The 23,764-nt window shown below is 45.8% G+C and overlaps 1 protein-coding gene across 1 annotated transcript in view; it reads right to left on the reverse strand.

Annotated features, from left to right (window-relative positions):
• Positions 1-22,389, reverse strand: part of Cdcp1 (CUB domain containing protein 1) — a 36,660-nt gene extending 14,271 nt beyond the window's left edge. The window contains exons 1-3 of the mRNA NM_001106869.1: positions 22,187-22,389; positions 5,027-5,236; positions 472-834 (exon numbers count right to left, since the gene is read on the reverse strand). Of these exons, the coding sequence (NP_001100339.1) occupies positions 472-834; positions 5,027-5,236; positions 22,187-22,268 (655 nt within the window). The 5' untranslated portion in view covers positions 22,269-22,389. The remainder of the gene's footprint in view (positions 1-471; positions 835-5,026; positions 5,237-22,186) is intronic.
• Between the last annotated feature and the right edge of the window lie 1,375 nt (positions 22,390-23,764).

Here is a 23,764-nt window from a genome sequence, read left to right on the forward strand (position 1 = left end):
CAGGCTGGTCTCGAACTCACAGAGATCTGACTGCGTTTGACTCCTCATAGGATCAAAGCTGTCATACCCTGCTCCTCCTGTGTCATTTTGCGAAACATTGTGTGCAAAAGGGACAAAAGAGTTGGACCTGGTAGTACCTTGTAATACTGGCAGTGGGGAGATGGAGGCAAGAAGTTCAGGAGTTTAAGATCAGTCTTGGTTACATAGTAAACTTGTAGCCAGCCTGAGATGTCTTTAAAAAAAATAGCTATTGGGCAGTAGCGGCACACACTTTAATCCTAGCACTCAGGAGGCAGATGAAGGTGGATTTCAAGGTCAGCTTGGTCTATAGGGTGAGTTTCAGGACAGTCAAAGGGATACAGAGAAACCCTGTGTCAAGCAAGCAAGCAAACAAATTGCTGACACTGCATGTTGAATACCCTGGAATACGTCCATCTGATCATACAGTGGGGATGGGAGGTGCATGCTCACGTTTGATAGACGATCGATTTGCAATACTGAAGCCTGAGATGTTCCTGGGGTGGAACCAGGGCAGGTGTAAGGCCATCTTGACACCCTCTTGCATCTTGATCCGGGACACGGTGCCGTTACTGCAGAAGGTCCCAATCCTGACCTCGGTGGCATCTATGTGGCCACTGATGGAGTGGGTTACCCCATCTGCACAGCTCTCTCCTGGCCCAATCTGCCTCAGTCGAGGGGTTGCAAATTGCAGCTCCAGGCCAATGCTCTTATGAGCTCTGACGTCCCAGATGTAGGTTCTGTTGAGGATGGGCAGTTCTGATTTGGATGGCTGAAGACGAACCTCTCCAAAAGGACACGGGCCTGACATGCAGTCTGTAACATAGGCAAAAAACAAAACAACAAAACAATTTTTGATCAGGGATACTTTAAGGCCCATGCTGCTCTTCCTCCTCAGCCCCTAAAGTAGGCTCCAGGTGCTTTTACCACCCCTAACTGCTCACTGGTGGTCTTTACTTAGTGCCTTGGTTGAGAAGTTATTTTGGATCAGAGTAGCCTAAGGCTTGGGCAAGGTCTCATTCTGGGTTGCAGGACTGAGAAGGTCTGGCTCCATTGCCTTAGGTGGTACAACCTGGGGTTGACAGTGTGTCACTTCAGCCCTGGAACATTCTGTTTCACAAAGGAGAGGCTGGACTTTAGCAGAAATGATTACCCCATGCTCAGTTTCCTCTGCTCCCTCTTTTACTTTCCTCTGGCTGGGCTGCTGCTTCTGGGGCAGAGGGTGAGGGCGGGAGGTGCAGTGCATCCCCTTGTGGTAGTTAATCTAGACTGTCAACCTGACAGAGTCTGGTATCAACAAATCTCTGGGCACGCCTAGGAGATTTTTTTCTAGATTAGATTAGTTAAGGGGGGGAAGACCCGTCTCCAACGTGGGCAGCACCCTCACCTGGGATGGGGTCTTGAACTGAATAAAAAGCAGAAAATAAGCTGAACACCAGCGTTTATCTTTCTCTGTTTCTTGACTAGAGATACAATGTAAGTAGCTGCCTCCTGCTCCTGGTGTCTCTCCACTGCAATGGGCAGGATCCCTTGGAACTCTGATCCAAATGAAAATCCCTCCTTCCTTAAGTTGCTATTGTAGGGCATTTTGTCACAGCAATGAGATAAGTAATAATATGGATACACACACACACACACACACACACACACACACAAATCTACCTGTGTACTGAAGAAGACACCGAATACTGTTTCCCAGACTCAGTGTGCTTGGTATCTGGTTAATTGTCCCTAGCTGGCCTTCTAAAGGAGCTACAGGGAGCCTGCACCTTGGGGTAACGTCCTTCCTGTATTTGCAAATTAATTTCATGGTTTCAAGGGCACGCTGCCAGGCTCCACCTTTTAAGCTTCTTTTTCCTTCTACATCTCATTAACATACGGGGGCATAATCACCCGATTCCCAAAGTAGTGAGCTTCCTGCTCTGAGGCTCTCTGAACTCCATTAGCACTGCAGAGGAACCGTCTTAAAGCTAATAGCTAATTACATCCTTTGATACATTGTGTTTCCTAAGCCTTTTAAAACCACAGGATTGTTACTATCAAGGAGTATTCAGGGAAGACTGAAATAAAAGAAAGCAGGCAAAGCCACTTCGGGTTTTTTGTGCTGTATGTAGAGGATGTGGAGGTATAGTGGCCTTTGGTTGTGTAATAAGAACCTGTAGGTCCTTACTTGTGCTCCACTTGGGTGTTAGAAAGTGTTACTGATAGAGTTCAGGAAAATGCTTGTTTAATGAGCATGAGGACCTGAATTCAAATCACCAGTACCCCATAAAAAGGTGAACATGGGATCTGGGCAGTGGTGGCACATGCCTTTAATCCCAGCACTTGAGAGGCAGAGGCAGATGGATCTCTGAGTTCTTTCTGCAGAGTGAGTTCCAGGACAGCCAGGGCTACACAGAGAAACTCTGTCTCAAAAAGCCAAAAGGAAAAAAAGTAAATAAATAAAACTAGGCATGCCAGTGCATTCCTGGGACTGCAGCATTGAGAGGCCAAGAGACAAATGGACCCAAGCTTCTAAAAGCCAGTGAGAGATCTTGTCTCAAGGCAAGAGTAATAACGGAAGATGCCAAGTGTTTAGTTCTGGCCTCTGCATGTGCATGCATGGGTCTGTGTATGTGCACATTAATATATATATTAATATTATATCTTACACACACTCAAGATCTGTGTGGGGCGATACATGCCTGTAGTTACGGAGCTGACTTGATGGCCAGTCAACCTAGCTAATTAGTAAGTTTCAGATTCAATGAGAGACCCCGTCTCAAAAAATACAGTGGATAACAGGAGAGGAAGACAGACACTGAACATCAGTCTCATCACATGCATGCGCATGGATGTGCCTGCACACACACACACACACACACACACACACACACACACACACACACACACAGAGCTCCAAATAGAATTAGGAGAAATCAAGAGCGGTCTGAGACCTCTGAGGTCATCCACATCAAGCCTTTCATTACTGCAAAGCAACCCTAGAGTTCGCTGGGCCACTTGCAGATGCAGCTGACTCAGCACGGGAGCTGAGCTGTGGTCAGCTTGCATTCATGTCAGGGCACTGCACAGCCAAACCAATAAAATAGAATCAGATAAAGTAGTGATTAATGTGGCTTAAATTAGACTTGTGTGTCAATAAAGACCATAGCTATTTTAGGACCTCATAGAAACATCATTGTGTATATGGAGCAGCTCTTAGCTTTCCACTCATGTTTTTGTGTGTGTTGCTGGGCATGCGGAAGCCCAGAGGATAACTCATAGGAATTGATTCTATCTTTCACCATGTGGGTTCCAGGAATCAAAGCAGTCATCGGTCTTGGCAGTGCCTTTACCCTCTGAGCCAGCTCACTGGTCATCCACTCATTTTCCACAGTTCACTGTGGGATCTTAGTCCCTACCAAGGCAGAGCTCTTGAGATTCGGCGCCTTAGACTTATCCATAGCTTGGACTACTCAACGGTTTCTGGTTTGATTCTATACCAAGAACTCAGTCAAGAACCTAGTCTCAACTTTGTCACCACACTCAACACTAGGAGAATTGCAGGGGAATACAACTGTCCTTTGTCACTAAAAGCTTTACTTTTTAGGATGAATGCAGAAATGGAAGTGATTCACTGACAGACATGGCTAGAAATCTCCTGCATTCTGCCCTGTGCAAAAAGCTCAAGTATGTCAGACACTTCCCTTCCAGAGAGGGACGTGTCGCTCAGAAGTGATTCATAGCTCATTTTGCCCAGCAGAACTCTTTCATACATTTCATGGAACTGCTGCAGAATGAGAACTAAGATGTCAAACTCCATTCAAAGTTTCCAGATGTCTGTTGGGAAAGGCAACAGGGGGGGGGGGGGAGGCGCACCACTGGATCCAATCCCAGGTCTATATCTATTATTTTTAGAACTGATACTTTCTTATCACCTTGGCAAGGTGGGAAGCCTACATTTTTCCCTACCCATCAAGGGATTCAGGCCTCCTAATGCTGAAGGACCAAATGTGTTGAACTGCTTCACTTGTGAGATGGCTCCTTGGTGACCTCTTTCAAAATTAAAGTCATTTTTTTTGCTTATTTGGTTACAAAGTAACACATGCTTTATTAAAATGTCAATAACAAAAAGGGTAGAGATGAACAAGAGGAGGGCCCAGGGCACTACACTTACCTCCTCGACCTCCTTCTAATTCTCTGACTTCCATTCTGCTGTGGTCTGAACATTTGTGTCCTTTCTAAGATCCACAGGTGAAAACCTAATTCCCATCGTGGCAATATTAAGAGATGGTGCATCTTGAGGTAATTAAGTCACGAGGAGCATGGCACTGGTGCTTTACAGAAAGATTCAAGTTGAAGGGATATCACCTCTTATGCCTTTACCCTGAGCTCCTAGCCTTAAGACTGTAAGAATAGACATCTGGTCTTTGTAAATTACCTAGCTTCAGGGACTGTGTTATAGCAGCAAAAAATGTCCTATGGTGAGACCCTTGTTTTTTAGATCTTTTGAGCACATGAACCAGAGCCTCATAGACCCACAGACTTGTAGTTTATGGGTGTCTCCTGGGCTCTGTGAAGAGACTTGTGTGGCCAAATGGATAAGAACAAAAGACTAAAGTTGAGTGTCCTGATGCACACCTTTAAACCCAGCACTTGGGAGGCAAAGGCAGGGATCTCTTTGATTCCAGGCCAGCCTAGTCTATACAGTGAACTCTAGGACAGATAAGTGTATGTAGAAAGCCGAGAGAGAGAGAGAGAGAGAGAGAGAGAGAGAGAGAGAGAGAGAGAGAGAGAGAGAGAGAGAGAGATAACTACAGCCAGAGCTCCTGTCTGGTCTGCCTGGGTTCTCTTGAAGATTAACTATGAGTCCACAGGAAGCACATGGGCCTATGACTGGCCATGTAAAAGCCAACTTAGGAAGCCGATACTTTAAAATGGACCTCTCTCCAGCACCAGAGCCTGGTACAGCCTGTGAAAGAGCAACAGGGACTGGGACTCACACAGCAGCCCAGGAAGGCTGACTCACCAATATTCTTCTCAATCTTCAAGACATAGTGCTTCTCTGGATTGTTGCAGCTAAAGGTAAAAGACTTTCTTTCTCCAGGTCTGATAGTCAACTCAGTCACATGCTGTCTAGACACGACGATGTAGCAGAATTTCACTGGAAGGGCTGGGCTCACCAGCTTGATGTGCACTGTAATGTCACTTCCACGGGGCAGAGCAATCTCAGATGCTTCTGAAGGAAAGACAAGATTAATATGAGCAAGAGATAAGAGCAGGAAACATGCTGTGATTCCCTGGCCTGGGAAGGGAGACAATATGAGGGTAGGGATACTGCCTCTTGTTTGGGCTGTCAACTTTAATTAAAAAAAAAAAAAAGGCTACTCTTACCACACTGCTGATCTCTTGGGCAGCGTGACAAGCAGAGGCATTGTCCTCACTGTCCTCTCTCTCTTCTTTGTGACGGGGGTGGGGGTATCAGACATGACACACATGACATCACATAGATGCCATGTGTCTACAGAGACACTTATTCACAAAGAACTGCTGCTGCCTCTTGTCACAAATGCTTCACAAGCATCCATTTGTACCACGGGGGACAGGAGGACATTTGCTAAAATTAGTGGTAAAGCCTACTGGCCCAGGCTAGGGATTCAGGATTATCATCTCAACCCCTAAGGAAGCTGAGGCAGGAGGATCAATGTAACCAGCTACTTTATGCTGTAGCTGTCGTGCCTGCCGCCGTGGGCTATATATATCGCTTCTTCAACTGTAGTCTCAGAAAAACTCTTCCTTCCTCAGGATACTTCATGTCAGTTATTTGGTCACAGCTATGAGAAATGTAACCAACAGAGTTCCACTCATATACAGCAGCTTTCTCTGGCCAACCTTCTACCTGAGGCACCCTGCCATCTGACCAAGTTGCCTCCTCTTGCAACCAGCAGGCAAGCTCCCACAGGAGGACAGCAGAAATCACCATCTTGCTCAGCCTACATAGCCTCAGGACCCCAGATGGCACCAGGTGCCCACGGAACACATTAAACTTCCAGCCCCCAAATACATTCTATATAAAGGTATAGTCCCCATGGCCTCATCTTTTTCTGCATATATGGCCACTCCCCCTTACTTTGGTGCTGGCTAATAAATCTTCTCTAGGGGTAACCAGGAGGGTATCAGTGTGCGCAAGCACACACACATACACACACACACACACACACACACACACACACAGAGGGGGGTTCCTCAAATGCTTTGTCCTGAAATAGTGTGTGACATTTGAACCTTCCAAGACAGACTCAAAGTCTGAGGAACTTTTTATGACATCAGATGGAGCCGAGATCCACGCTATGAATTGTGGTGGTCAGTTTTGTATCTGAGCTGTGTGTATAACCTTTGTGCTGTTTCTATGATTGTAAAAATGTCTTCCATAGTGACTGTAAAAAGCCTGCAATACCTCCTCTCTCTAGGCTTGCCCCACCCTTCACAATAGCCTCCAACCCTAGGTAGCCAAGTCAAGCTAATTCAACATCAAGGGCAAGTGAGTTGCGAGGGTACCAATTTCCTTCATTAATACTTCTGTTTTCTCACCTTTTAGCCAAACCATAATTGAAAATTACCATTACCTCTAATTAGTATTGTTTTAATTGTTAGATACAAGGCAGCTAGACTGACAGTTGTGGAGCTGGAGTAGAAAAGGAGGCTCTGAGGGGCTGGGGATTTAGCTCAGTGGTAGAGCGCTTACCTAGGAATCGCAAGGCCCTGGGTTCGGTCCCCAGCTCCGAAAAAAAAAAAAAAAAAGAACCAAAAAAAAAAAAAAAAAAAAAAAAAAAGAAAAGGAGGCTCTGAAGGATGCAGAAGCTACTGGGAGCCTTGACTCTGGTGGTGATGGCCTGTATTGTATGCATACCAATACCTATCACTCTGTACTCCAGATGTGATGGCATTTTATATTACATCTTAATACATTTAAAAAAAAAAGTGTGATGGTTTGTATATGCTCGGCCCAGGGAGTGACACTATTAAAAGGTGTGGCCCTGCTGGAGTAGGTGTGTCACTGTGGGTGTGGGCTTTAAGACCCTCATGCTAGCTTCCTGGAAGCCAGTCTTCTCCTAGCAGCCTTCAGATGAAGATGTAGAACTCTCAGCTCCTCCTGCACTGTGCCTGCCAGGATGCTGCCATGTTCCTGCCTTGATGATAATGGACTGAACCTCTGAACCTGTAAGCCAGCCCCAATTAAATGTTGTCCTTATAAGAGTTGCCTTGGTCATGGTGTCTGTTCACAGCAGTAAAACCCTAAGATAAAAAGTATTCATAAAAAGTCATAAATACATCTTAAAATACACTTTAATGTTTTATGGGGGCTACCTTCTCTCAAGGTGTATGTAAACATCCCCAATCTCTTTAGATTCAGAGAAAATCAAGACGGAGTTCACTAAAATCTCCCTCTCACATAACTCATATCTGCAAGCAAGCCAGAACTCAAAGTGATATTGGCAAATTGCCTTTTAGAAATTCAGGCTTTGTAGAATCTTTGAAATCATATCTATGCAACAGACATTTTCTGGGTTCGTAACATATTCCAAGGACCACACTTGGTGCAAATAATTTAGCAACAAGCCAGTCTTGGTGACACGTGTCTATAATCCCAGTACTTGGGAGGCAGAAGCAAGATGGTCTCTGTGAGCTCAAGGCCAGCCTGGCCTGCATAGCAAGTTCAGACCAACCAAGGCTATACAGTGAGACCTTGTCTTAAAGAATTAATTAATTAACTAATTAACTAACTAACTAATTAATTAACAGAGTCCCTGTCCCAAGGGAGCTAAACGTCTAATTTGTCAATTTTAAAGGGAGCTAATAGTTCAATTTTAAAAATAACAACACTCCCAGCCTCAGGGAGTCTGACATTAAGATCTGTTCATCTGTACCAGAAGATGGGTATTTTGCCTGTTTGTATGTCTGTACACGTGTGTGTGCCAGCACCATGTGCATGCCAGGAGAAGCCAAAAGAGGGCATCATATCTACTCTGGACCTTGAGTTAGAGACAGGTGAGAGTTGCCATGCAGGTGTTGGGAATTGAACCTGGGTCCTCAAGAACAACCAGTGAATGCTCTTAACTACTGAACCTCTGCACTGCCCCTGGAAGTTTGTTTGTTTGTTTGTATCTTACCACTTTGGGATTCATTTTTATTTATTTATTTAGTTTTCCATGTAAGGAACTGATTACTCCCATCTAACTAGTGAGCATAGCTGTCCTTCCTTCACAAAGTATAGCTACTATCACTGTTGTGGACATATGCTCTAGTTTGGGTGTAAATAACCCAGATTTTCACCTGAATTCATTATGACCCGATTCTAACAGACTACCGCCCAACTGAGTTCCACTCTGGTGTGTTCTACTGCTCAGACACTGTGTCTTTGTTACAATTTGAGTATGAAATGTTCCCAAAGGCCCCTGTGGCTTGGCCCCTGATGGAAACTATTTTGGAAGGTTTTGGAAACTTTAGGGAGTAGAGCATACCTGGAGGAAGTGGGAGTATCTCATCCCTGGCCCCTTTCTATCCACCATGAAATGAAGAAGCCCCTCAGCCCATCTTCCTGCTGCTGTGATGTTTTGTCCAAATACACAAGCCAAGCAACTATCGACTGAGCCCTCTGGGATTGTGAGTCAAGTAAATATTTCTTCCCTTAAATCGTTTCAAACTTGTGTTCAGTATGGCCAATTCTCAGCCACATTTGTAGAAGGAGGGAGTTTAATTCACAGGCCGTTTTCCAGAGGCACAATCAAGGACTCACATGGCTGCCATATGAGTCTGCTCCCTTCATCCTGAATGCTCTATAAGCCAACAGGAATGGCAGAGAGGCAATGAGGAGGTCAGGATTCTACCTGGGGGACGCTCTCCCACTCCAATGCTCTGGAGGCCATTACTTCACCACAGTGAAGGATCATGGTCCAGAAGGCCATAACTTTGCCATAGTAAGGCATCATGAGAGCAGTATTGCTTGCATACAATCAGAGGCTCATTCAATCACAGATACTTGGTATCTGAGAACATCTTGTTCACACAGTTTCTCCTTATACCCACTCAAGCATTTATCATATGGAAATTGGAGAAACCAACACTTGGAAGTAAAACCTCAGCCTTCCCCACCCACTCCTCTGTTGGGCCTGGCACGCTAGAACCCTTCATGAAGGCGCTAGAGTTTGGAAGAAAGAGACTTTTCTTCTCCTGCATTTCTTTTATCTCTGTGGGAACTTTATACTTCATTGGAGGAAAGTTCAAAGGTTTGGGACCTCAGTCCAGAGAAATGCAGAAAACACTCCCAATAGTGATGTGATATTGAAGTCTTCTAGGCTGAAAGAAAGCCAAGCCAATCTTCTTGGGAACGGTGATGGATGCCCAGGTGTGGGGCCCCCGGGGAAAGCTTCCAAGGTCTCAGCTCAGCTCCTGAGTCACAGTTCTCCTTAGCTCCCCGCTCTACTTCTCCTTATTAGGGAATCCTCACTCATTCCACCTCATCTATGCCTCTCAGGTGGGAATTTCCAATGTTTCTAACCATCACTCATTCTCATTAACCCTTCCATTATTCATGTGTCACAGGATACTTCAGAGTGGCCCCTGTTGTTCCTTCTCCCCACCATCCTGTTTTATAGCAATTCTCCACAACTTATCCCCCACACCACCCCCCACACACCCAGCACCAAGGAATGATACAGTGTACCCTTAGCTATTAGACCCCATTAAAGTCAGTAACCTGAAGCCACCAAACAAGTTCGAAGTACTACGGGGGTGGGGTTGGGGGTGGGGGTCAGCCATCAGTTGTCTGGGGGTGCATGGGCTTCACTTGTTGGGACCAGAAAGTTTTCATAGCTATGTTTTGGGGTGACTAGAGTACATTTAGAATTGGGTTGCTCTATTGCTGGCTGCATTTGCTTGGGCAAACTGCTTAGGGATAAAAATGGGATCCTGTTGAGGCCTGAATGAGTTAAGTATCCACACAGTACTTACTTAGGAGGGTTTGGGGATTCAGATCAACATTCAGCCTGTATTAACATTGGAACTTCACACTGTCAGTGTTAGTGATGGTCATTAGAGCGTGGTGTCCAGTACAGTTCCAGAGTCACCAGCTTACCTGAGCCCAAAGCCCAGAATCCTGACTGTCGGGGCAGGGCCTGGTTGAGGCCCAGATAGCACCTTCAGGACAAACTCCTAGCATACGGTCAGTCTGTGGCTGCACAAGTGCACATGAAGCCTCACATTATGTCAGCCTCTCAGCTCTGTTCACTGACTATAAAGGCTTTCCCATACCCGTCAACTCATGTGACCCAGAGACATGACCTCACTTCTCTGCTTATGTTGAGCTTGGGAGTCAGTTGGACAGACCTGCCTACCTTCCCTACTCAGGGACCACAAATGAAATGTCCTCTCCATGTTGCCAAGCCTACCCACAGAAGGGGTACGGCTGCCATTCTTAGGAAGTGAATAGAATTATTGGCTGCTGCCAAGAGGCTGGGGTTATCACCAACATGACCCGTTCTAACAGGACCTGATCCGGGAGGGAGTGACTCTCCTAACAGTCTCCAGCCTACAGACAAGGACCGAGGTTCAGACAAGTTAAGGAAGTCACCCAGGTTTCTATGACTAAGAAGAGGCAAGGCCAGGCTAACACCAGAGGTATGATACTGGAGCCCAGGGCACACTAAACGAGTACTCACAGATCTAATTCTTTCCTGGGAATTTCATACACATCTAGGAACTTTCTGATGAGAATGGTTTGTTCCCACTGATATGGTAAACCAAGGCAGAATGAAACATTTCTGAGAATAGGAGAATTCCCCAGCCAACACCCATAAACACTCATATTCATTCATATTCTCTCTCTCTCTCTCTCTCTCTCTCTCTCTCTCTCTCTCTCTCTCTCCCCTGTCCTCCCCCCTCCTTTTCTCCTCCCTCCTTGTATTTAAAATGGGGTGATAAACATTCAGTCAGGCCTCTGGTGTGGTCTGGCAGGAAATGCTTCTTCCCAGATTAGAGACCCCTATCCATCCTGAGTATCTGAACCATGAAACCCCTTGTTCATTAGGTGGGGGGAGGGGGGTCAAACTGGACCTGACAGGCCATACTAGTCACCCTGCCTTGATCACTCCCACATTATTCCCAGGGGTAGTTTGGAGACAGCAGGTCAAACCTCTCAAGTCTCCTCAAAACTCCAGATGGACTCAAACCACAGCAGGTGAAGAAGAGAGATCAGAGGGGATAACTGAAGTTAAAAAGCTTTGACAGTAGGACCAGGAACATGGGGCTGGAGATTAAACAATAAACACCTCTGACCTCTGTACATAATTGGTGATGACAGGCTACAGTGCTACAGGACTGCTTCAAGTCATGTCGACAGTCCATGACATGTTAGAAAGATTCCCTCTGTCACACCTTGAGTGTGGGTCACGAAAGTCGATGGAAACTACAGTGTCAAGCAGGAAGAGTCAAAAGGTGGCTCTAACAGTTACTTTATTTGTTGTTTGACACAGGGGCCAGGGGCTTGATGTGCCTCTTCTCACCTGCTTAGGTGTGTAGAGGCTCCTGGGTTTTTTTGTTCCGTGTTTTCTTCCTCTCTCCTTCCTGTTTTCCTGAAACATGGTCTTGTGATCAGCTCAAGCTGACCCTGAACTTGGTCTGCTTATATGAGGCTGGACTTAGAGCCACCAGTCCTGGCAGAACACTTTAGGACTCCAGGTTATTAATAACAGAGCTATCCAACGGTTAGTCTCAGGGTTTTATTAATAGTTTCCTGTGGGCCCCAGGGCATGCTTTACCACTGAGCTAAGTCCCCAACCCCCTTATCTGCCTTTTTAAAAGAAAATTTAATTTGATTTTTTTAAAAAAAATTATGTGTTTGTGCATGTGTACAAGTGTGTGTATGTGTGTGTGCATATGTGCATGTGATGTGCGTGTGAGTGTGCGTGTGCGTGTGTGTGTGTGTGTGTGAGTGTACAAGCATGTGCATATGAGTGCAGGTGCTTCAGTTCAGGAGATGGCATCGTGTCCTCTGGAGACGGTTTTGGGCAGTTGTAAGTGCCTGATGTGGATGCTGGGAATTGAATTCAGGTCATCTAAATGAGTGCTGCATGCTCTTAACCACTGAGCTGTCTCTCTGCCTGATTACTGCTACTCTTCAACACGTTATCTTTTGCTGTACTCAAAACACTGGACACTTGCAACACCATACTGGGCTCCATACCTACATTTTAACTAATTGATTGATTGATTAATTGATTGATTGATTGATTTTTGAGACAAGGTCTCTCTATGTAGCCCTTGCTGACCTGGAACTCAGTGGGTGGACCAAGCTGGCTTTGAAGTCACAGAGATCTACCTGCCTCTACACCTGTCGACTACAAACAAATTCTTGCAGAAAGGAATCTCAGACTTTTCTAAAGATAAGGCTGTACTTGAGAAATTCATTTTAATGTAACAAAGCTACCAGCTGCTAGCTTTGATTTTTTTTTTTAATTTAAGACTATCCCAGCACATGAAAGGTAGAGGCAGGAGTTCAAGGCCAGCCTTGGCTATAGGAGTTTGACAGTAGCCTTGGTTACTTGGATACATGGGATTCTCTTTTTTTATTTTTTATTTTTGTTTTATTAAAGGCAAAACTCTGTTAATAGAAGACGCCAGACAGGAATTGATTGTAAAGGGGTCAGGAAGAACTTTCTGGGGACTTTTTCAATGTAACTCACATTCAGTAGTACTTGGGACAATTAAACCATTGAGATGGGTGAATTTTATGCCTCATGCTTCAGTATAGCTTTTCAAAAAGCACCTTAGATAAATAAAACATAAGGCATAAAGTTAAGTGGAAGGCTTGACCAGCCAAACATCTCTTATTCTTATATCTGCCCCAGAGGCGGTCAGGCAGGTGTGGTCTCCCTGGGCCAATCTCCGGTTGTGTGTACACCTATACCACTTCCATTTACTTTTTGTTGCCAGAGGTTGCATGGCGTAGCTATTGTTTGGGACCTGTGTTTCCTGCCTGGGCATCACTCCACAGTAGTTTATACAGTGTCACCTCATTCTTTCAAAGGCTACCTGGTACTGTACCGGATATAGCAAAGCAGAATCCAGCTACTTGCCTTCTAATAATGGACCTCTAGGCTGTTTCTTTTTCTTTTTTAGATTTATTTATTTATGTATATGAATGCTTTCTTTGTACATATTCCTTCATGACAGAAGAGGGCATCAGATGCAATTACAGATGGCTGTGAGCCACCATGTGGTGCTGGGAATTGAACTCAGGACCTCTGGAAGAGCAGACAGTGCCCTTAACCACTGAGCCATCCCTCCAGCCCCCTGTAGGCTGTTTCTAATCTCCAGACACTAGCCAAGGATAAGACGCTTACTTAGAGTCGGAAGGTTCCATTGGGATACACTTCCCCCGGCTCCCCTGGCTCATTGCTGGAAGAAGGAGCTGGAACAGGGCATGGGCCTCAGTCTAGAAGATACTAATTCAAGGCCCAGCTAAAGGAGGTGGGGATTTAGCATGAAGCCAAAAGTTCAATGTTCACACTGTCTGTGATCTTCGCATTTGAGAGGTAGAGGCAGGAAGATCAGAAGTTCAGGGTCATTTTCAGCTACAGAGAGATTCCGAGACCATCCTCGACTACACGAGACCTTACCCTGTCTAAAACCTCCCTGCTCAGTTGCGTCCTACAGGAAGGCACCACACAAACCAAAGGCTGGAACCCAGGCCTTCATGTGTGCTAGGCAAGAGGCTCTGCCACTGAGCTACATTGCTAGCCCTGTAGTCTGCAAGATGACCCAAGTACTGTTTACTATATAAATCATGTTTTCTTGCTCTGACAAGATAAGAGCTTGCTCCTGAAATTTAACCCAGAGGTTGAAGTGTCTGATAAGACTGTCAGCATTCCAGGCCTGTCCTGGACTAACACCTCATCTCTCACCAGGGAGGGATTAAAGGCCAGGGCCCCAAGGGACAGCCAGCTCTGGTTTCACATGCAGCTTGCAAGCCCTGGGTCTGTAGCACTTGGCCATAGGGAAAGCTGCAGTCCTGGGAGATTTGTGGGGTATTCCAACTGAGTGTGCTGACTGAGGTATTCAGAACCTGCCTGGTCAGTCAGCTGGCTAACAGGAAATTCATGTGTGAATAGACAATTGCTTAAACAGTGTTTAAGAATGTGTTCTATGTGTCAACTTAGGGCGTCTAATTCAGCAAGTTCACTTCGAGGAATTTCCCCTGGGAGCCCTCATGCATTCCAGAGTGAGCCCCAGTGGGCTGAAGCACGTGTATAGCGTTGACTCTCCCATGGTGAACTAGTTAGGTTGACCTGAGCTTTCACAGTTCTGAGCAATGGAGGGAACTGCTCTAGGTCAGCAGGGGAGTGACTTACACACACCTTCCCAATGGGACCTTGGCCAGCTACCAGCTACAGCTATTTCTATGTAGTACCTCAGGTCAGTTCTAGGTTAGGTAACCTGCCCAGTTGACCGAGTTAATAAGCAGTAGTGTCATGATTTAAATCCAGTGTTGCTCAGATACTGTGTAGATGAGACCTGGAGTGACGAATCCTGGAGTCCTGGAGTGAAGACCCAGCAATCTTACAAGGCGCCACAAACTCTGAAAGGTACAACTTCCACCAGTTCCCACCCCAAGGTTACAATGCAGTAATCAGTGCTGAGAGAAACTCTCCAGTTTTCCTGTAACTTGTACAGGGAGCTCCAGAGACGCAGCTTTCATGAGCCATTTCCTGTGCTGGAGTGAGCTTCCCAGTGATGCACCTGCCTGAGTCACTCGGGTTCCTGTAAGTAACCCCGATAAACTCACTGGTCCACTAAACTAGACTCGAGTGGATCAAGTCTTTATCACTGATGTGCTCTCTGGGGTGGAGACATTTGTTTACATCTCTAACTCCAACTGCTGAGTGAGATGGTTTCCAGAAAGAAACCTTTGCCACCACGTGGGATATTATCTAACACATGGGGACTGTTGCAGTGAGCAAGACCTAGAAGCAAATACCACAGTGACCAAGGAAGGCTGGACATAAGTATCCCCTATGATGATAAACTAGGCTTGTCATCTGGACCATGGAGAGCAGATGACCTATCGCCTCAGATAGAACTCTTCCCAAGATCATCTTTATGACTATTTCTATCATCTTGGAGTCTCCAACAGGGCAGACTCCCAGCATGCACAGAGGCTGTCAGACTACTAAAGAGCAGTTCCCCATTTCAAGCCAGTTTGACTAAGAGTCCAGGGCTTGCCTGTTTCATATGGCCAAAGTCCTTCCAATGTGGGGCTCCATCTCCTGGCCCATGCGTATCATGGAGCTACATGTGCAATAGGCTGATATTTGCGTCTCCAGATGGAAAGAGTCCAAGGGTCTGTTTAGATGAACCCAGCTCATGCCTAGAATTATCCTACCCTGTTCACAACCCCCAACCCAAGCACATGGTGCCAAGAATCAGAGTCTCTCACAGTCCCAGGATTTATGATGTAGAGAGCTGGGCAGTGGAGAGATGTTTTCTGATGCTTGAAACAGATGAATAGAGCCATATGCTGAAGATGGGAGGGCCAGAAAGTATAAGCACCCTGGGTTTCCTTATCCCTGCCTAGAGGGCAGCCTCTGTTTTGTATTTTCTGAAAACAAGATATGTCTTGGGAAATGTTTGCCTTGTATGTTAGTGTGCCAGGAGAAGGGACATAAGCATGGGTGTTAGTGTACCAGGAGAAGCGAATTAGAAAGCGAATAGCCAGATGTTGGGGTGAAAGAATGTGAAGAAAGATGAATGAGGAATGTCCCTCACAGGCTCATGTATTTGAGGAAGTATATCACCTGGGGGTGGGCTTTGAGGATTTATAACCTGGACCCACTACCTGTTCTCTCTCTCTCTCTCTCTCTCTCTCTCTCTCTCTCTCTCTCTCTCTCTCTCTCTTTTCTTCGTAGGTGTAAATGAAAATGTGCTCAGCCACCATCCCTCCCCTATCTACTGCCATGCCTTCCCTGCTACAATGAGGTCGAGCTCTCTATCCCCTATTTTGCCCTGCGGTCATATATCATTTGGTGGGATACATTCTGGTAAATGCAACCTTGACCGTTTCACTGTGGTGAGAATGTCACTGAATGTATCAAAACAAACCTAGAAGGTACAGAGCCATTGCTGGACCTGGTTTTTGATGATGTCAAGGGACAGAGCAACAGGAGTAACTAACTGATAGTATAACATGGAACACTGATGTACAAGAAAAGCAACACTCTAAAGTAGCAACAATATGTATAATCTAAAGTAGCAACAATATGTATAATCTAAAGTAGCAACATATGTATAATAAACCCACAAGTTCCTGCCTCATTGTTTACCACTGTATCCATCTTCTAAGCTACTAACACTATATATTTAATCAATAGTATGTAACTAAACTTTACCAAGTTAGCTCAAATATGAGTGACAGTAACAACTTCATCTCCAAAGTGACCTCAGGGGCTGGCTACTGGCTTGTTGTTGAACTAACCTTTTTTCTAAACAGTTCCTCCCCGCCCCACAAAGCTGAGGACTGAACCCAGGGCCTTTCACTTGCTAGGCAAGTGCTCTACCACTGAGCTAAATCCCCAACCCCTCTAAACAGTTTTAAAACTGATTATGAATAACAACAACGGGGGCTGGAGAGATGGCTCAGTGGTTAAGAGCACCGACTGCTCTTCCTGAGGTCCTGAGTTCAAATCCCAGCAACCACATGGTGGCTCACAACCATCTGTAATGAGATCTGATGCCCTCTTCTGGTGTGTCTGAAGGCAGCTACAGTGTACTCATACAATAAAATAAAAATCTTAAAAAATAAATTAAAAAAAAAAGAATAACAACAACAAAAAGAACCTAACACCACAACCAGGTATAGTGGTACACATCTGTAATCCTACTACTCAGGAGGAAAAATCTGAAAGATCATCATTACAAGTTTGAGGACAGCCTGTGCTACACAGGATCCAAACCAGGCAGAAATATATAGTGATTCATCTCAACAAACCATCACCAATAACCCAACACATAGAAGTATTCCCATGGGCAGGTGGCCAGAGGCTGTGAACTGGGAGAGATGGGGAAGTTGAAGATTTGCACCATGGTGACTTGTTTCAGGTTAGCCCTTCAGCCTGGTGTTTCTAAAGTACCAATAGCAACATGGCTCACCACAGATCTTAAAGCAATGGAATAAATAGCATGCTGTTTCAAGAAAACACTTGGAAATGTTCCTGCTTTTCTACCATGATTAGGAGACTCTCTGGGATATAGAAAAGGAGTTCTACTGGGAAAGGTAAGTCAAGAATAACTTACAAACCACCTTACCTCATAGAGCACACCTATAATTCTACACTTGGGAGATAATGGCACACACCTTTAATCTGAGCACCCAGGAGGTAGAGATAAGTAGATCTCTGTGTTTGAGGCCAGCCTGGTCTACATAGTAAGTTCTAGGACAGCAGTGGCTATATAGAGAGATCCTGTCTCAAAAAACCAACAAGATTAAATTAAATTAAAATAAAAGAAATCTTAACGAGAGAGAGACAGAGACAAAGAGAGAGACAGAGAGATAGAAAGAGAGCATGTTCCTAGAATAAATGAAAACATAGCACTAAGTCCTGTGGGTTTTTTCATTTTTGTTGTTGTATTTATTTGTTTGTTTTTAAATCAAAAGCAGTTTCTGGTATGCAGACAATGCTTCAAAGCTGACCAAAAGTCATAGGCACTTTTCAGTGTCCCTGTAGCCCAGCTGGGGTATCTCAGGCAAGTTACTTCACCTCTCTGCACTGTCTGCCTCTTTGGGAACAGAGGCACCAGGATACAAAGACCCATTCATGCCTCCCCAAGTCTATATTTTCTCAGGAGGAAAAAAAATCCCTAATTTTTAACTGTTCAAACATTACGACTTCTATTTCCCCATCAAAATTACTCTGACCAATGTCTATTTTAGAAACATATGTTTATAGCTCTAAACAACACTTTAAAAAAAGATGTGCAAGAGTCTGCTTCTGTTCCATGTACCATGGGACTGAGAAGGTCAGGAGCCAGTAGAGACCCCTGAGTGTCCACAGAAGCAGATGAAGTGGGTTACCCTATGCCAAGAGGCCATCTGTGATAAACTGCATATATGGCCTGGCAGTCTCCAGTCAATGCTTTACAGACTTCACCCTTACGTGAGCTGTTAATTACATGCGAGTATCTTTCTGTGTTTCACTGCATGTTCAGAATCTGTTGGGGGTGCTGCATGGCCTAATGACAGATTTATAAGTGCTGCTACCATGAAGTAATGAGGCTTAGGGCATCAGCGTTTTCACTATTACTGTCGTTAAGTAGAGATAGAAAAACAGAGTAGTAAAGTGGCTCTCACAGAAAATGTATCCTAATGTCTTGGCTGCAGAGAAGAGCAGCAGTAGCCAATAATTCTAGAAACTGCAAACAATGGCTCTGGCTCACATGTTGTAAGACAGGGCCTCAGAGCAATACTGATAATTAAAGTTTATCAAAAACAGAAACAAGACTATTGACCCAAATACAAAGAAAGGTTGTGAAGGGATGAGGCGAGACTGGGTTCTCCTTGTCAAGTTGTCGAGAGTGTTTTAGGAAGGCGATGGACTAATTACAAGGTTGTGGTGAGCGACTTGACACAATTTGATTGTGGGGATAATTTTAACAGTTTGGAGTTACAATTAAAGGGTGTGAACTTTTCTTAATTAACAAAGCCAAGGACCTCAGCCACAAGTCCCCACATCATACTCTCCACTGCCTCAAAATGACCTCATCCTTCCTTCTCATCCTCATTAGCACTGCAGGTCAAAAATGAGTTGAGGTTTGTGCTATAGGTGAATGTGTGTGCATGTGCCTGCATGATTGCCTCTGTATATGAATGTGTGTGTGCGAGTACCTGTGTGTGTGTACATGTGCCTGTGTGTGTGCCTCTGTATGTGTGTGTGTGCATGTACCTCTGTGTGTGCCTGCATGTGCCTGTGTGTGTGTGTGTGAGCATGTGCCTGTGTGTATGCCTCTGTGTGCGTGTGTGTGTGTGTGTAGGTCAGAAAATAACTTGGGGAGTAGCCTCTTTTCTACTATGTGAGTTCTGTACTACTCAAGTACTCAGTCTTGGTGACAAATGCCTTATTATCCCATTGAGCCATTTTTTCTTAATACCTGTCTGATGGGCCTATCAGAACAAAAATTGTAGTGTGTGTGTTTGTTCATATAACCCAGTGTAACCTGGAATTTGCTATGCAAGAAAACCTCTGACATCTGATCCTCCTGCCTTCATCGTCCAAGTGCTGGGATTACACTCGTGCAATGCTATGCCTCACTTATGCAGTGCTAGGGACTAAGCCCAGGTGAGAGCTCTCCCAACTGAGCTAGGTTCCCCTACTCTGAAAAATAAAGGTTTTAAGTATCATAGTTATTCTAGAAAAGTTTGACATTTATAACCAAAGTGAAACAAAACATTATCCGTGAGCAAAGGTGAACTCTGAGGAGAGCCTGTGGGTGACATGAAGTCCTGACTGTCTCCTGTGACTCACCCTAGGGAAATTTGTGGGGTGTGGCAGAGGGCTGTGGGATTCCACCTCCTGCTAGTAACACATTCCAGGGTCCTCATTTGAATTTGTGTCAGTTACAGTTTTGGGAGAACAAAGGCTCCCAAGACATGGGCTCTGGTACCTGGTGGCTCTTGAAAGCAGTCAACACGGTGTTTTAAAAGGTTATCATTCGAATCCATTCTCCCTGGCCAGGAGGGGCTGGTGGGAATACCATGTCTGCCTCTTCCAATCTCACACTTCCCTTTGCAACACCATGCTCCTTTCCCCTCCGTTAATGCACTCACTGTGCAGGGCTCTCTGGTACAAATAACTCAGAGGCCTCACCAGTTCCATGGAGCCTGAGTTCAGGAAAACTAGGACACTCCTCAGTCAACCTGTTATGTGACCTCATGGAGCCCTGCTTCCCAGGTCAGAGATGAAGAAAGTGAGTTGGTTCCTGTTATCTACACAACTCAGCTAGCTCAGAGCTTCCTGGAGGACAGACTGGAGGACTAAATGACAGCCTCCTGTGTCTGGGAGAGTTAAGACGTGTGATACGTGAGGTGAAGCTCTTTGAAAACCCACATCTGTGCTGAAAATCCTGCAGACTGACAGGCTGTTTTGAACTTCCTGATTGTGGAGAGTTGGAATGTTGCAGATTGAAAGTTAAAAATACCTTGGACAACCTTTTAGTCCCCTTAATATCCATTTATCACCCAGCTCTGTATCTGATCTAACATCTTTCTTACTGTCAGGTAGAAACTCTTTGATTAACTTAAGATATCATTAGCTTCTATGAACTCAAAATCCAGGCCTGTCATCAGATAGTATCTGAGACCTTATCCAGAACTTCAACCCTGGCTATAACCCACCTACTTGATGTCCCCACCAACACACATAGTAAATGTCTTGATTTATAATTTTCTTTTGTTCTGTGACTATGAAAGTGCATGGAACCACTACTAGAATACATAATTCCAGACTAAGTTCCCTCCTACTGGTCTAAGAATAAACTCTACTTCTGTGGTGTAGACAGGCAGCAGCCAGTTCAGAGCAGACTGCATGTCTTGTCTTCATCGATTACTGGACTTACACCATTTTTCCACTGGAGAAGTTTTTGACTATTACCATAGAAAGTCAGAAACACCTCAAAACAATCCCTAGAGTGTCACCTGCCTCCAAGAGTGCTGGTGCACCCTCCCCACTCCTCTCAAATGCACATATATTCCTTCCCTGTTTTTTTACTCTTAAAATGTTTCTAAGACAAAATTTCATATATCCCAGGTCTATAAAGAACTCAATATGAGGCTGAGAATGACCTTGAATTCCTGACTCTCCTGCCTCCACTCCAGAATGCTAGGATCACAAGTATGAGCCATGATTCCCAGTTTATAAAGTGCTGGGAATCGAACCCAGGGCTTTGTACATGCTAGGCAGGCACTCTACAAACGGGACTACATACTCTGCCCCTTAAATGGATTGAAAACTCACTCCTAAAAAAGCGGTGGCCCACATCTGTAATGAATTGCAGGAGTATGGGATGGGGGCATGAAACTCAGTGGGTTCAAGGCCACCTTGGGAGACACCAGGAGACCCTGCCTCAGAAAACAGAAACCAAACTCTAACAACAACGAAATACACACCACAGTGTGTCTATGTGTGTAGTTTTAAAGGAGGTCTTAAGTTTTCCTGCTTAGTATGCAGTTATATGTCTGTCACCTAATGTTGGAAAAAGAAACCAGGAAGTTTCCCTGCGGCTTACGCCTATGTCGAACGGCACCATTTCAACTTTATTCGTTAATTTATATTAATTTATCTACCTATCGAACACAAACACGCCCTTAGGTATTGAAATTACTGACCCCAATTAAGTTTTGGACAGTACTATTTTTAGAACATAAAAACCTGTGCGAGTCCGAGATGTGCGAGCCTCACATCAAGAACTTACTGGAAGAAGGATAGTTTTATTCGCGGTAGTCTACTCCTAGGGCTCACAGTTCCGGTTCTTTCCCGAGCAGGTCTCTGGGTTCCGAGCAGCCTCTGTTCCCAACCCAAACTACTCGAAATTCACAGGCTCCAAGGAACTACACTCCGACCTTCCACCAGGGAAAAGGTGGGGCGCCTGTGGGTCTCTGCAGCTAGATGCCCGCTGCTGTCCACTCGGCCGGTAATTGTCCACTTGAAGCTGTCCTTTCGAGTTAATAATGCTCCTAGGCCTCAGGATACGGGGGTGCTTGGACAAGTAAAGAGGTACCCCAGTAAGAAATCAAACCACCCTCTTCTTGCACTCATTTCTCTGGCCCAGGTGTGGAGTAGGCCCGAAGAGGAAAGCTCTCCCACACCCTAATCGAGTGTTCCTAAGAGTCGCAGCAAAGTTCCCACAGCACAATGCGCTACCAGGAGAACATCCTCCTAAGGCTTGTTCAGCGCGCTTATTTGTTCCTGGGCCAGGAGAGCTCACTCAGGCCCAGGACTCTCCCACGTGCCGCTGCCTGAGCGCAGGGCGAGTCGTCCCGGGGACCTTGCTCCACCATCTACCTACGGTGCTACCAGGTCAGGATCGCGCAACCCCAGATCACGCGCCACCTCCAGGCACCTCCCTGGCCACAGGTTGCTCTTACCTGTCCCGCGCAGCAGGCACGCGGTGCCCAGCAGCAGGGTCCCCAGCAGAGCGACTGAGAACCCGCAGGCCGAGCGGGCCATGACTCGGGGGTCACCGCAGTCTCCCTAGGGCACGATTGTGGCCTGTGTCTGCGAGTGGCCTCAGCGGCGCCCGGGCACCGAAACGAAGCTGCGCCCCGCCCTGCCCCGCCGCTCACCTGCGCGTAGGACCCCGCCCCGCCCGCTCAGCAAGAGCGAGGGTGACCCATGCTTCCTCTGTGGCCTCCTCCTCTTCCTGCCTCAGCTCAGGTACTACCCTCCCTTGCCCGGCGGCCTTGAGGCAAATTCGTCCCCGCCTTCCCAGGCTCCGCTCCTTCCTCAAAGTCCAAACGGCTTTGTTGACAGCCAGTTCCTCCTCCTTCTGCTGTCCAGTCCAGGTGTACTGGCTGAGGAGGGAAGTCTCCCTGTTGGTTGCTGATCCCCAACCTTTTGGCTTTTCTGTTGCCAAACAGGGCCTAAGCCCACTCCAGCTTCTCCCCTGCAGTGTCCAGTGCTCATCAGCCTTTCCCAGTGTCAGACAAGATAGGCTTTCCTATTTGGGCAACGAGCCCAAAGTTGCCAAAGCAGGACAAAGTCAGGACAGATGTGATGGTAGAGCGTGGGTTCTGCCAAGTTGCTGGGTTGTTCTTTAATGACGTAAGGGTTTCACAGATTCTAGGCAAGGGTGCTAGTACTAAGATACTTCGGAAACCCTACGTTGAATGCAGGAAGATTGATTTGAATGAGTGCATGAGACCGGAAAGGCTCAAGAGAAGAAACCCAAGCAGGTCCACAAGGCCCCTTAGTTGGCTGTGAGTAGGGAAGTGTGCACAGTGCCGGGGAGCTGTGTGTGTGTGAAGGATTCTGAGCAGAGGCTGGTCTGTCCTACCAGTGTCCCCTCTCAGATACAGCCGGGCTTCCTACCTGGTTTCAGAGGTCCTGTGGGATCTCCTTCCATTCTCTAGGCCAGTGGTTCTCAACCTTTCTAACGCTGCAACCCTTAAATGCAGTTCCTCGTGTTGTGATGACCCCCTACCATGAAATTATTCATTGCTACTTTGTAACTACAATTTTGCTTCTGTTATGAATAATAATGCAAATATCTTTGTTTTCTGATGGTTTTAGGCAATCCCTATGAAAAGGTCATTTGACCCTCCAAAGAGGTCCCAACGCACAGGTTGAAAACTACTGCCACAGGCTGTACCATGTCCTGAATCAAATCACAGGATGTTGTTGTTTAAATATCGGCCGGCACCCAATGGGATAAAGCACACCAAACCAACATGGTTCCATGTGAAGAGATTTAATGGGAGAAGGAAGACAAGGGGAAGAGGCAAGAGAAAGAAGAGTAAGAGGAGAAAGAAAGAGAGGGCAGAAGCTGTCTGCCTTTTATTTGGAATATGACGTAACTGCTTCCAGGTGGAGTTGGGAATTGAACCAAAGGAATACTGGGAATGTATGGCCGTTGCCATGGCAACGGTGACCAAATGGTGTCAGAGGTGAAGGCAGTTCCTGATACCAACACAGGGAGTGATGGTAGATGGTCCATGACCTCAGAT

The sequence above is a fragment of the Rattus norvegicus genome, chromosome 8 (genome assembly GCF_036323735.1).
Source record: "Rattus norvegicus strain BN/NHsdMcwi chromosome 8, GRCr8, whole genome shotgun sequence".
NCBI lineage: Eukaryota > Metazoa > Chordata > Mammalia > Rodentia > Muridae > Rattus > Rattus norvegicus.